Source organism: Acanthamoeba castellanii (genome assembly GCF_000313135.1).
Source record: "Acanthamoeba castellanii str. Neff unplaced genomic scaffold scf7180000084699, whole genome shotgun sequence".
NCBI classification, from domain to species: domain Eukaryota; phylum Discosea; order Longamoebia; family Acanthamoebidae; genus Acanthamoeba; species Acanthamoeba castellanii.
The window spans coordinates 88,260-105,536 of NW_004457346.1; the positions used below are offsets into that span (position 1 = coordinate 88,260).

Sequence of the window (17,277 nt, forward strand, 5' to 3'; positions counted from 1 at the left end):
GTACATTCATTTACTTGATCAAAGTTGCAGACATATCCACACGTGGTTCCAGGCTTCAGCATCAATCAGTAGCGGCCATATGGCTCCTTGTCGTTCACAACGCCAACGTGCTCATACGTTTCTGCAGGAGGGCAACACAACAAAAGATTCAACAATCAATGGTTGAGGTTTGGGCAGGTGGGGGGTGACATACCCTCGGCCGGCGGTACCTTGGCCAGGAAGTAGGACACCAGCGTTTGCTTGGCCTGTAGCCCCGTAAAGGGAGGTCAGTCATGTGCCCTGGCGCGAGTAAGTGGTTCACCGGGTGGTGCGCCAGCGTAACGTACGGCGATGAAGAGCACGAGGTAGGAGAGGAAGCGGACGGCCGTAGTGTACTGGAAGCACAGCGGGCTGTCGGTCCACTGCTCGAGGTCAAACCACCTGCGCGGTTCCACACACCACACACAGACACACACCCGCGCGTTAGGCATCACAGCCTGTGTGACTGTTACTAACTGTTTAGACCGGTACGTACTGGATGCAGGGCGTGTAGGCCTGGTCCTCGAAGATGGAATAGAGCGGTACGGTGTAGGTGAACCAGGCGAGGCGGCCGAGCAGGCCGAGCAGGTTGAACAGGCCGACGAACGAGTTCTGCGCTCCGCCGCACCAGCCGTTTAGTGCGCCAAACTCGAGTGAGTGTGGCGGTGTGGAGGAATGCGTACGGCGATGAGGAAGTCCGGGTGGCGGGAAAGGCCGGCGTAGACACCGAACACGCCGGTGACACCCAGCTGGACGCCCCACTCCCAGGCCGGGGTGATGAAATAGGCCACGCTCGTCACCTAGAGCCGCCACCATGTCAGAGAAGAAACTCAACGATAGTAAGTGTTATCATTTTTCTGTATTAATAAGACATAAATAATCGTGCGTTGTACCGTTTGGAAGAAGGCGCACAGGATGAGAGACCACCGCACGAGGAAGGCCAGACGCTGTGCGCATGCAAGCGGTAAGCAACGTTGCATGAGTCGCAAGGGTGAGGGTGCACCTCATGTTGTAAAATTAGGTCCGAACAAAATAAAAGAACGAAGACGAAGAGGAACGAAGACGAGGTGGGGGGGGCGTACTTGGCCCTTCCAGTGAAGGAGAAGGGCAACGATGAGGAGGATGCCCAGGCAGGCAGTACCCACAATGGGAATCATGCCCCGCCTGAAGTTCGTCACCATATCCCCAAAGTCAGAAGCCGCCTCGGAACTCATCTTGGAGGTGATGCCGAGTCTAGTTGTGTTGTCTACGCGTAGTCGCACTCAGAAAAGGGACCACTTTTGTCTCAGGTCCGGAGGGAAAGTGAGAGCATTATTTCGAGGTCCGGCTTCGCTGAACGCCAGCGAAAGCGTGACCGCAATGTTCAACAGAGCACTCGTGTTGCCTTTCTCAACCGACCCAGGGCCACACCTGTGGGAAAATCGTCAGTCCTTGCCGCTGAGCTTGCGTTCGATCTTCTCGACTTCGTGCTTGCCGGTCTCCTTGGCGGAGTGCAGGGCGTCGGCGACCTGGTGCTCGACCCGCACGAACACCGAGTAGCCGTGCCACGCCGAAGACCCGGCGCCCACCGCCGCCAGGACGCCCGCCGGGTACAGCTTGCGCGTCCGCGCGAATCGGCTCCCCATCACGCCCGCCAGCGTCAGCGACGTGGCTGTGCGCGTGTGCGGTCGTGCGCGCGCGTGGTGCGTGTGCGTGTGTGTGTCGTGCACGTTAGGAAAGCCAAGAGAAGCGAGCGTATGCTTGTGGCGGTACCGAGGGCAATGGTGCGGCCAGAGGCGCTGGTGGCTGGGTCCTGGATGAGGTAACCGCCCACGCCGAACAGGGTGCCGAAGCCCAGACCTGCCAGCAAGCTGGATGGTGGGCAGACGCGGGGCACGATATAGATGAGCGAATGAGAGCTCAAATCAAAAGATGAAAGAGATGCAAGTGGAAAACAACAGTTGAATCGATGCACAGAGAACCAAACCTGGGAATGGATTTGGTGGCAGTGAATCCACGGATGCCCATGAGTGCCACCACGGCACCCACGCCAAACGTGGGCAGCGCCTCTGACACCGCTGCCGCTCTCCTCGAATCCGCCTTGTTCGACATCTTTGTTTTTTTTTTTGCTCTTTTACGCAACAAATAAATCAATATTGATGAATATTTATTTGCCGTTGTTATTATTAATAAATTAATAAATTAATGAACCAATAAATAATAGCCACTACCAGGTCTTCTCGTCGGAGAGAGGGAGGGTCATGAGGTGGAGCACGGCCTCGCGGGCCTGGAGGTCGCCGCGCAGGATGGCCGCCACGGCCTTGATGATGGGCAGGTCGAGCCCGTACTGTTCGGCCAGCTTGCACGCGGCCGGCGTCGTGGCCACGCCCTCGGCCACCTCCTCCATGGTCGCGAGGATGCTCTCGAGCGACTCGCCCGAGCCCAGGCGCTTGCCCACCGTGCGGTTGCGCGACAGGCTGCCGAAGCACGTCAGCATCAGATCGCCGATACCCGACAGCCCTGTTGTGTGTGTCGTGTGTGTCGTGTGTGTCGTGTGTCGTGTGGTTAGAGGACTGTGGGCACGTGTTGTTGGATTTGTGGGAGAGACTGACCGGATACGGTGTCGGGGCGTGCGCCCATCTTGACGGCGAGCCGGGTCATTTCGGAGCAGCCTCGGGTGACGAGCGCCGCCAGCGTGTTGGTGCCCAGGCCCAGGCCCTCAGACATGCCCGCTGTTGCATTGCCGACATTCCCAACGTTGAGTCGACACACAAAACACAAGCCCGCAGAGGAGGGAAGCGCTAGCGCACCAGCAATGGCGAACACGTTCTTCAGAGCGCCGCCGATTTCGACGCCCACCACATCGTCCGTAGTGTAGACGCGGAACGAGGGGGAGGCAAACAGGCGCTGCACCCGCTCTGTGAGGAGGAGGCGATGGTCATGATAATTAATCAGTTGCAACTATCGCGCGTGATGCACACTTACCCCGTGTCACCGAGTCGACCGACGCCACGACCACAGCCGTCGGCACGTCCTGCATCAGCTCTTTCGCAAACGACGGACCACTGATGTGTGCAAGTGTGGTGTGTGGGTGTGTGGGTGTGTGGGTGTGTGTGTGGTTAAGTTGTATAGTCGGCGACAGGTGGTGAGAAGATGATGCTGCGGCCGCACCTGATGAAGGCCATGGGCTGGTTGCGGCCGAGCGCCTCGGGCACGATGTCGGACATGTACCGCAGGCTCTCCGTGTGCAGGCCCTTGGACGAGGAGATGATCGGCGTGTCGGGCGCGATGAGCGGCGCCAGCCGCTGGAGGTACTCCCGGCTGGCCTGCACGGGTACGGCGTGCACGATGTAGCGCGCCTGCGGCACCACGTCCTCGGCCCGGGTCGACGCGCGCACGTTGGGCGGCAGCGTGAAGGCGGAGAGGTACTTGGGGTTGCGGTGCTGTTCGTTGATGGACTGGGCCACGGCCTCGTTGCGGGTGAGCAGCGTCACGGTGTGGTGGTTCTTGGAGAGAACGTAGGCCAGCGCGGTGGCGAACGAGCCGCCGCCGAACACGACGATGTCGGCCTGCTCCATGGCCTCCTTGCCACCCTCCATCTTGAGTACGTGCCAGAAGGATGAGGGGTGGGGGTGATGGTGATGCGATCCGCGGGGATGATGGGGAGTATTGGGGTGGGGCTGGTGGGGTGAGTGGTGATGAGGGATGTGGTGTTGGAGATGAGCGTCTGGAATGCGCTCAGGGTTGGCCGATGAAGATGAAGTCGACGAAGAGGGAGGTGCTGGAGATGGTGTTGGTCTTGAATGGATGAATCGTGCGGCAGGAGAAGTAGAAAAGATGAAGGCCGAGCTGTTCAGAGGCAAGAAGCGCAGGACCGCCGAAGAAGAAGACGTCTTCTTTGGAGCGCGAGGGAACGTACAACGACCCAGCCCCACGACTCGCAAGCTGTTGGTGCCCGTAGCGCTTCGTCTCATGTGGCTTTATCTATTTTTCTTGATTTTCTTAATTTGCACAAACACACACAAGAACAATAAAACCTGTGAACATGCATCCTCCTTGCTCCTTCTCCTCTCCTCCCTCCTCCTTTGCTTTCTCTCTTCTTTCCTCGCTGTGTTCTGCTTCCACTCTAATATGGTTTAGCAGCTCCTGGTGGATGCTGGGTGGTTTCACATCACCAGGCACACCATGCACCAGCCATGGGTGTAGGTCCTCCAGCCCAGTGCATTGCTCATACCTGTAGTGATCTTGGTGTTAGGTCACCACACACACACACACACACACACACAAAACACACAAGCACTTGTGCACAATACAACTGCATACACACAGAGGACATGGTGGAGGGTGTACACCAAATACTCAGCAATGAATGGGTGTGCAAGTGCTTTGTCAATGGTGAGCCACTTTGCTTGGCATAGGGACTCTCAATTGCAGTGACATCATCAACTGATGGGTTCATGAGCACACTGATGAGCTCCAGCTGTGTGCAACCCAAGGCAGTGGTAGTGAGTGAATGAGTTGGTGTGTGCATCCAATAGTTCTGGTGCACCTGGTGCATGGTGCTGTTGCCAGGCAGCAGGGGCTGACCTTTTGGCATCTCACCCAGCACAAGGCCCACTGCACTGAAACAAAGCAGGGTGTGCACAGCCACTCACACTTGCATGTGTTTAGACAGAGCTAGGGTGTGTACCTGAATGTTGCAATGTATAATCAACACTGAATGTACATGTCTGACAGCCATGAGCAGCTGGTACATAATGTATTGAATGTGAACCTCCTCCAGAATCAATGCTCATATCACAAGATGGAGGCTCATATCTGCACACCAGCCCAAACAATAGAGTGAATAAAAATTTAAACCCAAACAAAGCAGACAGACAGTCATACCCATGCTGCAGCAGATGACCCAACAGGAATCAAGCTGCTCATCATCATGCCCAAGCACATCTACCAGGGCCATGATGTTGGGGTGTCAGCCAAGTGCCTTCAGCATCATCACCTTTTTGAAGATTGCTCCTGGAGTAGGAAAGGTAGTTGTATTGCTTAATGGCCATGGGCACCCTGGACCAGTCTTTGCTCACACCTTGCCACCACTTTAGCAGGAGTTGAGAACGCCTCACAACAGCCAAACACCAAACACAATCATTTGCCAAGTTTGATGATAGTCAGGACCACACCTGTTTGCTTCTCCTGAAACGCCACTGGCCAGTTCACAGCACTTCCATCCTGCTCAGTCCCATCTTGCACTGGTGTACAGGGTCAAGTTTGTGGGTTCTTTGCAATTACACAGAGTACCTGTTGGGAATCATGAGCAGCAGAGCTCACACCACAGCAAGGCATCTCTTGCCACCTCACACCACCAGCAGCACACAGGCATGCAGGTCACCCACAACTCCTTCCATGCCATCTTCCTGTCCCAAACCCCCCATAAATGAGTGGGTGGGTCCAAGAAGGGGAGAAGTGACAAGTCAGAGACACACTGAAAGATGAGAAGGAGAAGCTCATCAGAGAGCATGGTCACCAAACATGCACCGCCCCCACCCTGTTCCATCTGTTTCAATGAAGAAACAAAATAAATTATGATATAAATTGTTTTGTAAAATTAAAAGAGAACCAAGAATGCAAGCATGACACAGCAGCACTTGTTGAGCCAATGTTGATCACAAGTGTCTTGCACAACATGTGATCAAGGTTGTGAGTGTGGTGACCATTGTTGTCTTCCCATGTCATGCATCCTCAGATCTTTCATCATTGCATTCACTTTCTCAGTATTTTATTTTGCTTGGTCATGTGTGACAATACCACAGTGGTTGTTGTGGAGGTTAAAACCAGGTGTTCATAAAAAGGGGCAGGGTACCTTTTTCATAAGGAAGTCTGTACAGAAGAATCATGAAAATAGGGCATTTTAGTCAACAGTTGGACATGAAAATAGGGCACATTGATCCAATGTGCATCTTTTTCCACACATTTTTCATCTGGTTTGTGTCCAATCTGAGACCCCCAAAATTGACCACAACCCCCTCAACAAACTAGCTGTTTCCTCTCTCAATCCACAACACTTTTGCCTTTTTCATTCTTTGTGTACAGATCTGCACCTCAACAATCTGGTGAAGTTTCATGAACCTGGTTTTAAGATCTTGGCACAACCAGCACCTCCTGGAACTCATTTCTCACACCCTTGATGACTGTAGTGGCTCAAATGGTGCTGCACCTAAGAGTGTGGACAACAGCATCATTGCCAAGAATCACTGGTGGGGGGTGATCTCACAATGGACATCTGCAGGATGGGTTGGAAGTTGTTGCTATCACTTGGCACCCCCAATGACAAAGATCTTGTCGATGCCGTGCTTGGGCATCGAGAGTTGCTCTATCATGAGATCGAGGTCACGAGCAACGATGACACCAGGCGGCCTTGTAATCGGGGTTTCTCGACAGCACCACGTTGATGCGCCCGGGCAGTGGACCGTTGGGGAAGGATTTGTAGGTGAGCCTGCCCATGACGTTGACACACCCCTCGATGTGGGTGGTGTGGGTCAGGGTGCCAAACGCAGCTAGCTCCTTGGCGCTTTTCGCTCTAGGCAGCTTAGGCAAGAGTTGAGACTTTATTCCAGATGGAAGGTATCACATCGACTTCTTCCACTTCTGGTTCTTCTTGCCGCAGAGGTGTCTCGGCAGGCAGCGAATGGCAAAGAGCGACCCGTTAGGATTATCGAAGCCGCCGAAGAAGCTCCTGAGCCCTGTCACGTCAATGCCCTCCGAGGCCAGAAATGCCACGTCGAGGTCGATCACCACATTAATCGCGCCAGTTCGCAGGGCTGCCACGATATCGGCATCGGGGATCGCCGCATTCACGGTAACGTCCAGGTTAGGCAACACAGAGGAATAGATGGTAGCACTGCCTGTTGCAACATGTTAGCCACAGAACAAATGGAAGGATAGGAGCCGTTCTGAGAACCTTCAGCGTTGGTGAGGGTGGTCAGCGTGGGGGCGGATTGGAGGTCTGCGAAAGAGGTGAAAGGAGAGTTATCCAGCACGGTGAAGACCCCCAAGCCATCGGTTGTAGCGCAGGACTGTTGGGTGACACGCTTCCTGGCGATGCCCATGAACTCCCCGCCTGAGGAAACAAGGTATAAGAGAGCTAACAAGATCAAGCTTGGCATGGACGGACGAATGAAGCAAAGGGCGAACCTAATGAGAAGTCAGGACCTGCAAGGTCGACGATACCAGCGATGAGCATCTCAATGGCAATGGTGGAGTTGTCGGGGAATGACAACACCACACGCGTCAAGGGGACGTCGTATTGGTTGGAAATGATCGAAACCATCAGCTCCATAAGCGTGTTTAGCTCAGCCTACGTTGTACAGGCAATGTTAAGAATTGGAGTTAACAAAAAATCAAGCGGGTACGGTGAGGCTGATGTACATTGTCGACTTCGAAACTACGAATGGCTCCACGGCTGAGTACAGTATCCAAGAGGGTGCCTGGCGTGCGTGCAGGGAACGGGAAAAGGCTCGGATCGGCAGCACAATCCAAGGGGATGAATACTGGTTGATAAAAAAAAAAGATGGTTGATTCTTGTACAGCACACTTGGAGGAGAGGAAGACATACGTGCTCCTGAGCTGAGTTCAGGTGCAAAGATCTCAGAGTAGCTACCATTGGCTTTAGTGATGGCTAGCGCAGAGTCAAAAGCATCCATCAGCGAAGTGTCCTATACATCAAGAATTAGGGTAAGCCATGCACCTATCTATTGGAAGAGGGTTAGAAGCTGATAGCCTACCCTGCAATCTTCAACTCCAAAGGGCAAAGAAGAAGGCGAAGAAGAACAACAGGACGAGGAGCAAGCCCTGCAGCAAGGAGCCAAGAATAGGGCCAAAAGCAAGTAGCTCAGGAGTAGTCTCATGCTTGTGCTGCTGAACGTGATGTGTGTAGTATTGTTTAAAAATATGACGCTTAAAAAGTTCTCGCTAAGTACTTTATCAGGAAGGTTGCTTCGATCACCTTCACTCATCCTGAATAGTGGTTGAATTCACTTGGGCCGTGGAGGGTCATGGGAAGAGATCCTTAAGCTGCACCCATGCCACAAGTCACGTGACTTATGTAATAGCCAACAGATCACTGTAGATGGTGCACCCACACTGGACACTGGTGAAAACTATGCAAACTGGCTGCAGGCAAGTGCATCTGCGCGTGGGATGCGCAGCTGGTTCCCAACCGGTATTTTGCACACCGGTCCCACACCGGGTCCCAAAAACACCACCGGGGCCAGACCGGTCTCCAATCCAGCCCAGGGCCATACCGGTCTGGCGACAAACACCGGGGCAGGACCGGTATTGGAGGTGTTGCGAACCGGTGCCCAACCGGGCAGAGGGCGGTTTGTTGGTGGTGCAATACTGATGAATTACTAGGTATATACTAGGTCATTTTACTAAGCTATCCACACTGTCCTTACCCGCCATCGCCGTGGTCGCCCTTGTCGTCGCCTTCGCCGTCGCCGTCACCGTTGCTGTCGTTGCCGCCCTTGTTGTCCTAGTCTTCGCCGTGGTCGCTGCCCTCCTCCTCGCCGTGGTCGCTGCCCTCCTCCTCGCCGTGGTCGTCTTGTTCCTGACGGATCTCGCCGGGCCACAGGTCCGTGATTACCCACTCGAAGCGGTGGTTAAAGATGACGTGTGTCGCTGCCTTCGTTGGGTGTGGCATTAGGAAGATCTGCCTGGCGACAGTCCATCCGTGCCACCCCAGAGGTACGTAGATGCAAGGCCCACGTTGTAGCACTTGCTGCGTGAAGGCCTGACGACCTCAAGTTCAGCCCACGAGGTGTACTTGTTACCCTCGATGCGCAGCAGCCGCCAAATGAAGCCCATGACAATGTGCTGGCCCCTCATCTCTTGTGGACCGAGGATTCGTACGGTTCTGTCGTTGTCGATGAAGCTGTACGCGATCTGCACAAAAACACAATGTGAGCAAAAACAGAAAACGCTTGTGAATGGAGGTACCTTGTGGTGCGCTTGAGGAACTTGAAAGGCCACAGCATCGCCGCGTGCACGTATCATCCCCGTGGCCGAGTTGATGTCCTCGTTGGCCGCGTTCTCATCAAGGACCTTGAGCCTGTCCCCTTCAAGCAAGTGTCCGTAGTAGTGGATCGAGTTGTGGTGGTAGATACGCAAGTTGACTGCGCCCTCCTCACCAAACTCTCGTCGCACCGCCACCTTCAGCTTCCGCAGATGCTTGGACGCTGGCAGATCAACGCCACGGAGGCGTTCGGACTCGAGGGTTAGTTGGTAGGGCGTTACCCTCGGTCTGGTCAGTACCGCGCGCCCTTTCTTATATTCTTGTTGTTGAAGCACAGCGTCACGCGAGTGAATCTGCACTACCAATGTGAATAGCTAACAAAGAGCTTTAAGAAAGAAAGAGAGAACGCACCACGATGAGGATGGACTTGTCCAAATGCCTCATGTTCAAATTTCACATTGTCATCTTGCAGTCCTGGTGCTTGCACTCCCACAAGCCAGTTGATTGAAGCCAGGGGGGCCTGAGAAACCAAATCTGCTCAGCCCAATTGATCATCTTGAGGTTGGGAAGCTCAAAGCTTGGCTGCACTCCACTCAATCTTGAGCCACTCTCTTGCACCACCTGGCCCCTGTAGATTGAGTAGAAATCCTTCTTCCACCTGTTGACCATCTTGGTCAACTGCCTGAGATCCACCTTGGAGAATCCTGGCTGCTTGAGGAAGTCAATGATATCAATGTGTTGTTTCCAACACTTGAGCTTGTCCTTGTCAATGAGGCCAAGCAGCAATATCTTGAGAACCTGCACACTTGCCATCTTGCCACCTATCAAACTCAAAGCCAACGCCATGCCAGGCTGAGAAAAACAGTTGGGGTTCATGTAGATGGTGTCAATGCTCTTGGGCCAAGTCTGCTGGTGGCTGAAACCATCAGTGTAGAAGATCAGCAGGATCAAGCAGCAGTTGTCAGGGTTGCGTCCAGCACAAGCTGCAGCCATGTGCATGTACCTGACAAACAAAAAAAGAGTTAGCAACTATCTACTCCATGCTGAGCATTGAGTGTACTGTTCACATTTGGCCCAATGCTTGCTTCCACATGGGTGATTGTTGATTTCTGCCATGTGGATGAAATGCTCATCCTTGAGTGATGGCTTCTGTGTGTAGTGCTCATGGATGATATTGACAGGGTTGATGGTGCAGTATGTGCACTCAGCCCCTTGTGTTTGGGCACATCTTGTGCTTGTGTGTCTTCATGGAGGGGAAGTTGTGCTGGACAAAAAGCTCAGTTAGAAATGATTAATGCAATGGTTTGACAGGTGTACAGGGTACCTCTGTCACACCATCAAGTACGTGCACACTGTTGGTGACATTCTCACTCTTGAAGTCCTTCTTGGTGAGGATGTGCAGCAGTTTTGCTGTGGCCCTCTTGTTTATTCAATGTGTTCACCACCACTTGCCCAGCAAACAGTTCTCCTTGGTGTGCGCCCTTGCTACCTTGCTCCATCTCTGAGGAGCCTGGTAAGCAAAGACAACACCAAGTTGAATGCACTTACACAAAACAGCACCTTAAGTGGAGCTTCAGTGTCTGTGTACATTGGCAATGTGAGGAGCTCAATGAGAAGCTGAAGCTTCTGCTCCTGGCGGAGTGGGAGAAGTGTGACCTGCTCATTGAACCAAGGCGATTCTGCAGCAGGCTTTCAAACAGCAAGAACACACCCTGTGACCTTGTGGTGGCTGCTATTGCTCAAATTGGCCAATTGGTATGTGGTGATGAAGGTGATGAACATGCACACAGTGAGGCTGCCATAGAGTGGTGGGTCAAGCACATCTGTGTGTGTGCAAGCCACACTGGAAATGGCACACAGAACACACTCTTTGAACTGATCACAATGAAGTGGGCCAAGACAGTGCATATCTATCTTCACATTGTGATTGAAGGGTGAAGTACACTGACCAACAAAACCACCAGGCAGTCAGTATCACATTAGACTCTGAAAGTGAGCCTGGTACCACATCACAGATGGAGCATTCCAACAAGGATAGCACGGCACATGACAGCAAGCCAGACTCCTTCATACACACTGCCCAATTGCTTTTTCTATTTTCAACAATATTCACTGTGTCCTGCAAACATGGTTTTCACTGAGTCCAGATGACATGACACTGTGTTTACTCAAAGAGATTTCGTTTGTCATAGGTAAAAGGTACAGCAAGGAAGCAGAGCTTGAGTTTGCAGCCAGCATGTCAGAAGGCCAAGACCAATGAGAGCTCTGATGTGGTGATGCAGGGTTCTGAATGTACATCCTTCTTCCACTTTGTTATTCTCTTCCACTTTGTTGTTTGTTATTATTAATAAGTAATCCCTGGTAGTGTACAGTTGTGCATGCATGTCACAGTCTTCACTTGAGGAATTGGACTGCAGTCCACTTCAAATGTGCAATGTTGAACCTGTACCACAAGTTTGAACTTGAGGTTGTCTGGAATGTGGCCAAGTCCAAGCTGACAGTTATCCTTCCTGCGGTGGTCCTTGAGAAGTTTGATGACAGTATTGTGGGGATGATCAACAAACTCTACACTACCTGTGGTGATGCCCCAGCATGGTGTGTTGAGAACTGCAAGGGTATCTGCTGCTTCTGGGACAAGCTGCCAATCAACTCACACAGCTTTGGCAAGAGCATCACCATTTGGTATAGTGCATTTTGCCTCCCTTGCTAATTGATGGTGCTCTCTCACAAGAGTTGAATAGATGGACCAGTCATGTGAGTAGTGTGAGAAGTGATGCTGAGTGTGAGTGATGGTGAGTGATGGAGGAGCTACAAGTTGATATGTCAGTGCATAGTGCATGAGGTGACAGTGACAGTGATGGTGCATGGAGGAGGGTGGTGAGCCACAATGGCAATGGCAATGGTGAGTGTGATCATGTGTATGCTTTGTGCAGCACATAGAAGTTTATTTGTTCAAAAATGCTTGAAAATGTTGAAGTATGGGGCACTGGGTCAAGACTGGTGCAAGCATGATAATGTGCACCACTGGGTCTGGACTGGTTCTTCAACCTTTTTCCAAAGTCCACAGCACCAGTCCCAAACCAGCATGTCAACTGCCACCAGGTCACACCTGTGGCCTGACTGGTGGCAGACCAGCCCCAAAATGGCGAAAAAAACCCAAGTCCACACAACCAGTTGGGGACCAGCTTCAAGCAAAAAACCCAAGTCTGCAAACCAGTCTTGGGGCAAGGTGTGACCAGTGCAGAACCAGTCTTTAGGCCTTTACTGGGCAGGGACCAGTCCTTATTTTTCCCCAGTGCACAAGGGGATGATTATCCCCACATAGATGAGGAGGAGGGACGAATAGGGAATAAAAAGGTATTTTCCCCACATAGAGGGTAAATCAGCCAATGGGAATGAGGCTATTATTCCCACATCCAATAGGAAACAAGCCACTTTTTCCCACATAGTGGAGGAGAGAACCAATAGGAAATGAGTGTATTATTCCCACAAGATCTTTTTTTCCCACATAGAGGTCTCATTGGTTCTTTCCTGCCATTGGACTACTACTCATTTTCCCCACACTGACTGTGATTGGAAGATCATGTCTTTCTTCTGTGATTGGAAGATTGTGTGTTTCTTCTGTGATTGGTTAGCATAAAAGATATAATGGACCACCAGGACAGATCTGTGTCTTTTATTGACACTCATGGATTCTGCCAAACAAGACAAAATTAATTGGCCCACCAAGCCAAAACCAACTAACATCACCAAAATAACTCATGTTGATGTGCAGAAAAGGTACAACAAGCTGCGCAGGTCGAAGAGGAAGGTCTACTTTACCATGGGGGCACCAGAAGTGAATCCACATTGGAACAAGGAGCACTGTGTCTTCAACCTGCACAAGTACTTGTCTGGTGGTGGCTACCCACTGATGAATTTTTGGAAGCCTGGTAAATTCCCACCACCCTCAAATTAAACACAGGCTGCCTGATTTAGGGAATAGATAATTCCCACATAGAGACTAATAATTGTGTGTGTTTTTATTGTTAGGGCTGGCCACAAACAAGAGTGGTAAGATTTCCATCTTTCCTCACATCTTTATGGTCAAACTGGTTGGTAGGGCTGTGCCAGCAACCTATAGTGGAGCGGTGGTGCAGTGCAGTCATCTTTGTGAGAGGTTCACAAGGTTGATTTCAGCCTCAAGTGGAAATGGAATCCACACCTGGTGCTGTAACCCCCACCACATTGTTGTGGAAAGTCACTCTGTTAATATGTGCTGAAGGAGATGTGCATGGGTGAGTGAAGAGGGGTGTGAGTGTGGAGCAGAGCCCTCATGCCTGCTGTTCTCTGGCCAGGCTTACCTGGCACAGTGTTGGGCCATGGAGGAGCTATTTGAGCACTTCCCTAAGCTCATGATCACTCTGCCAGGCTAGGCCCAGTTCATGCATGACCACAATGGGGCGGCTCCACAATAAGCTCAACCAAGACCATTCAGCTGTGCACTCAGTGATTTTTGCACACACGCCAAAATCCCCACATAAAGACTTGTGTTCTTTCTCTGACCATTAAATTTTCCCCACGCACAAGCTGATGTATGTTCCCCACAGCTCAAAAAATCCCCACAGTGAGTCACCACAGTCTAGGTGTTGCTGTAGTCAGTGGTGTTGTTGTCAGCACCATCAGCGCCATCATTGTGTCATCAGCATTGGCATTGTCATTGGTATCATCCTCATACACACACCTCCTCTTCCCTCCAGCATCCTCCTCCAGCTCTTCCTCCTCCAGATTCTGCTCTGACCCTTAGTTGCCTTCCTTTTCTTTCTCCTTCCCCTTCCTTTTCTTTGGTGCCCTCATGTCTAGGTCGTCCTCAGCTTCACCATCCTCCTTGTTGCCACTGCCTTCCTTGTCATCATCATTGTCATCTTTGTCATGGCCCTCTTTGTCGCCATCTTTGTCATAGTCCTCTTCATCATCTTCTCACTGCCTGGATGGTAGATGGGAAAAAGCTTTTTTTCCTCACCAAGACACACAATTTCACTCTTTTTCAGCCTTGGTGGTGGTGTAGTGGTGCCCCTTCTTGCCTTGGTGGGCAGATGACAGACATTTCTGTCTTGAAGTCTGCCTCCAGTGCACCTTGGTGGATGGAAGATGGAGTGTGACATCTTCAAGTCCACCTTGGGAGCACTGCAAGGTGGGCACAATGGAGAGCACATCATGAGGTGGGCATTACCACCACAACCATACCATACAGGTGAAGAGAAGGTGATTTTGTTGGTGTGCACTGTATTCAAAATATTTTCAATATGTTACAGGCAAAGTGTTGTGCGGTCAAGCCCTCTGGCCTGCATGGGTGGCTGGCTGCACAGCACTCACTCTGCACCACAGAAAGAGTTAGTATATGCATGTTGGCGTGGGATGTTGTGAGGAAGTGTATTAAAATACCACCATAATGAGAGACATGATGCTGTAACTGACTGGTCATGTACATGTACACAACAACAAAAACTGTAAAACTGGACACTTACTTTATTGTGTATGTGTATGCAACAACAAAAACTGTAAAACCAGACACTTACTTTATTGTGTACACAGACATGATGATGATGCATTTGACTTACCAATACTAAGTTCATTGTGTATGTGTACATGATGAGTTTATTGCATACATGAATGTGATCCAGAAAATCTGAACTTAGCTTGTTTTGCGTTAGTGCTCCTCTGAACAACTTCAAAATGCACCTTGCTTTTGTGCTTTCATACCCTCCATCAATTCCATCCAACATGCTACTCTCATCCAGTTCATGGTCAACCTCACATCATATTCATTGCAGTTGCACACATGGACTAAACTTCATTCTTCACATTTGTGCTGAATTAAAGCACTATTCCTGAAGATAAAATTCCACCACAACAAAGCTCTATCTCACACTGACAAAATCACTTTTAACTCCACACATTTCAAGTTTTTATGAAATCTTTTTTATCTCCAGTCCCTCAATATCACTCATCAGCAGTGGTCTAGTGTGTCAATATCACAGATTCAGTTCCAAATCTTCAAAACTGCCCTATAAATCGCACAAGGGCTTTGAAGATCAAGCCTACATGACCTGGACAGCACCATCAATGACTTCTACAGGCAGCTCTTCGTGCACCAGATTGACTTTGCCTTTGACCTGGACAAGGACCATGTCCTTCTATTTCAAATGGGTGGAGCTCATGCTCAGTGCGTTGGATCACTTCTTCAAGGGCTTTTAAGAGTTCCAGTTCAGCCAGCAACAGTTCAACCTTCCTCTTGGGTGGAATAGCTGGACCATCACCAAGTGTGTCCACCTTGTGCTGCTACAACACTGTGTTGTTTATAACCACCAAGTTCAATGGCACCTGGGTGACAGGTGGGCCACACCTCCACAGCCCTGGGTTGTAGTGACAATGGCTGGTGACAAGCATCAGTAGGCTCTGACCAGTGGTAAGGATGATTGACCAGTGGCAAGGACAGCAGTGAATGACCAGCAGTGAACAACCAGTGGCAAACAACCAGCAGGTCAGCAGCCAACACCATGCCTCTGTTTATCATGTCCACAGTGCAGAGTCATGTGGGGAATGTGTTGTGACAGGGAGGTGGAATGGAAGTGTTTGGTTCCCTAGAAGATGCAGGTTTACCATGAACACATATCCACTGCAACTGAGTGGAATCTCATCAAACACAGATGCACACCTGGTGACACACAGGTGTGGAGGAGGAGGAGAGAGCTGACTTGGACCTGTACCCTTCTCTTGACTTTTGTATGATGTATGTGTGTAGTTTTGGTAAATGCTAATGTGCTGATGTTGATGGAGGGTTCATTCAAGGAGTATGGACCCCTGAGCAAGTAGATTCCCATATTGATCCCCAAAGGACTTGTCAATACTCCTTGAATCAACATCATTGCCCAATTCCTCATCCCTTAAGGATCCCAGACAAACATGGGGATGGTGTGTGTGAGCATGTTGCCTATTGGGAACAAAGGGACTGGAGGCTTACCCAGGTGACCTGTTTTGTTTGTTTTTGACAAATAAGTTGAATAATTGGCAAGAACCAACTGGTGCCAAGTTTACCCACAGTGCCAAGCCATACAATCACTGGCCAGCTGACAAGATGTAGCCTACTTGCTAACCACTGTGCAATCACAAACCAAGTGCAATTTCAGATTCAGGTTGGGATCTGGGCTGCACTCCTGTCCCACTGTGACAAGGCTGCCCAGCTCCAGGCACAACACTCATGCTCATGATTGAGTAATTCTTGCTATTGTGGTTGTCACAGTTCATGTGAATTCTTTCTATTCTAACAATAAATTGCACTAGGAGGTCCCCACCCACTGACCACTGAGGAGAATGGACCAGCACCAGGCCTGGCCAGACCTCTAGTGGGGTGCTGAGGTGGATAATTGGGAGAAAAGATGAGTACTGCTGGATGTGGCTGGGGACAGTAACAAATCTACATGTCAGGCCAGTTGGCACTGGGGGGAAATGAAGGCAGACAGGTGTCACTAATTCACTGGGGCGCCTGTATACAGAAATGTATCACCATGTTGACTGACCAAGGCTGGACTCAACACACTCAGTTGGGTTCTTTGTTGGTAGGTCAGACAATTCTCTTTTATAGTGATAAATTAGCCAATAATTAAAAAACAAAAATGGGACCAAAAAGTGTACAACGAGAGTGGAGGGATGTGCCTCACTTGTTGAAGGACTTGACGCCCTTCTCCAGAAGCAGCTTGATCCTGATTGATTGAGAAAGAACAGAAAATGATTGGTTCGTGCGCAGGTTAGAAGAACGCTCGAGCTAACACATAGAAGAACGTGGGCTGTAAGTACTTGGCAAGCACGAGTGGCTGATCGACGTCAAAATTGACGGCCCACTTGGGCAGGTAGCCGCAGGGGTCGCATTCGCAGATGTAAGTTACCACGCAGGCGTCGGGGTTGCCAGCAACACTGCGATCGGAGAGGAAGAGAATGAACATTCACGTCGTGATGATGTGAGGGTGCGAGAGGTTGTGTTGCGAGCGTACGCCTTGATCTGATAGCCCGAGGCCCGCAGGTCGGCGCGCACGTACTGCTCGGTGGTGGGCACATGGCCGGAATCGACCGAGCGGGCGATGGCGAGCCACGTCTCGTCGTCCACCTTCGTGTAGACCTCCAGGCACTGGAAGTCACGCGGGTAGAGTGGGAAGGGGAACCTGCGATGATGTTTACAAAAACCCGTCAGCTTTCCATAATGCAAAGAATGCGCGCGTGTCGTGTCGTGTCGTGTG

General features: G+C 50.9%; 8 protein-coding genes across 8 annotated transcripts in view; all 8 read right to left on the reverse strand.

Annotated features, from left to right (window-relative positions):
• Positions 1 to 65: 65 nt before the first annotated feature.
• On the reverse strand, positions 66 to 1,232 carry ACA1_131560 (uncharacterized protein; the record flags this gene model as incomplete). Its single annotated transcript, XM_004336128.1, has 7 exons — positions 66 to 121; positions 194 to 245; positions 327 to 420; positions 515 to 630; positions 702 to 818; positions 912 to 965; positions 1,101 to 1,232. 7 exons carry the CDS (start codon positions 1,230 to 1,232, stop codon positions 66 to 68), a joined length of 621 nt encoding a protein of 206 aa, XP_004336176.1.
• A 210-nt stretch (positions 1,233 to 1,442) lies between these two features.
• ACA1_131570 (transmembrane proteins 14c protein) lies at positions 1,443 to 2,109 on the reverse strand (the record flags this gene model as incomplete). Its single annotated transcript, XM_004336129.1, has 3 exons — positions 1,443 to 1,669; positions 1,771 to 1,868; positions 1,985 to 2,109. 3 exons carry the CDS (start codon positions 2,107 to 2,109, stop codon positions 1,443 to 1,445), a joined length of 450 nt encoding a protein of 149 aa, XP_004336177.1.
• A 115-nt stretch (positions 2,110 to 2,224) lies between these two features.
• Positions 2,225 to 3,596, reverse strand: ACA1_131580 (glycerol3-phosphate dehydrogenase; the record flags this gene model as incomplete). The annotated part of the gene is made up of 5 exons (XM_004336130.1): positions 2,225 to 2,517; positions 2,610 to 2,729; positions 2,808 to 2,915; positions 2,983 to 3,062; positions 3,169 to 3,596. 5 exons carry the CDS (start codon positions 3,594 to 3,596, stop codon positions 2,225 to 2,227), a joined length of 1,029 nt encoding a protein of 342 aa, XP_004336178.1.
• A 567-nt stretch (positions 3,597 to 4,163) lies between these two features.
• Positions 4,164 to 4,594, reverse strand: ACA1_131590 (uncharacterized protein; the record flags this gene model as incomplete). The annotated part of the gene is made up of 3 exons (XM_004336131.1): positions 4,164 to 4,231; positions 4,402 to 4,477; positions 4,547 to 4,594. 3 exons carry the CDS (start codon positions 4,592 to 4,594, stop codon positions 4,164 to 4,166), a joined length of 192 nt encoding a protein of 63 aa, XP_004336179.1.
• Positions 4,595 to 6,618: 2,024 nt separating this feature from the next.
• Positions 6,619 to 8,006, reverse strand: ACA1_131600 (uncharacterized protein; the record flags this gene model as incomplete). The annotated part of the gene is made up of 6 exons (XM_004336132.1): positions 6,619 to 6,896; positions 6,953 to 7,111; positions 7,186 to 7,348; positions 7,420 to 7,541; positions 7,607 to 7,706; positions 7,776 to 8,006. The coding sequence occupies 6 exons, from the start codon at positions 8,004 to 8,006 to the stop codon at positions 6,619 to 6,621; spliced, it is 1,053 nt and encodes a 350-aa protein (XP_004336180.1).
• A 518-nt stretch (positions 8,007 to 8,524) lies between these two features.
• On the reverse strand, positions 8,525 to 9,448 carry ACA1_131610 (uncharacterized protein; the record flags this gene model as incomplete). The annotated part of the gene is made up of 4 exons (XM_004336133.1): positions 8,525 to 8,705; positions 8,741 to 8,934; positions 8,989 to 9,357; positions 9,416 to 9,448. 4 exons carry the CDS (start codon positions 9,446 to 9,448, stop codon positions 8,525 to 8,527), a joined length of 777 nt encoding a protein of 258 aa, XP_004336181.1.
• Positions 9,449 to 9,457: 9 nt separating this feature from the next.
• ACA1_131620 (uncharacterized protein) lies at positions 9,458 to 10,003 on the reverse strand (the record flags this gene model as incomplete). The annotated part of the gene is made up of 1 exon (XM_004336134.1): positions 9,458 to 10,003. One exon carries the CDS (start codon positions 10,001 to 10,003, stop codon positions 9,458 to 9,460), a length of 546 nt encoding a protein of 181 aa, XP_004336182.1.
• A 6,697-nt stretch (positions 10,004 to 16,700) lies between these two features.
• Positions 16,701 to 17,277, reverse strand: part of ACA1_131630 (START domain containing protein) — a gene marked incomplete at both ends in the record, with an annotated part of 1,380 nt that continues 803 nt past the window's right edge. The window contains 3 exons of the mRNA XM_004336135.1: positions 16,701 to 16,746; positions 16,841 to 16,957; positions 17,035 to 17,202. Coding sequence (XP_004336183.1) covers positions 16,701 to 16,746; positions 16,841 to 16,957; positions 17,035 to 17,202 — 331 coding nt within the window. The remainder of the gene's footprint in view (positions 16,747 to 16,840; positions 16,958 to 17,034; positions 17,203 to 17,277) is intronic.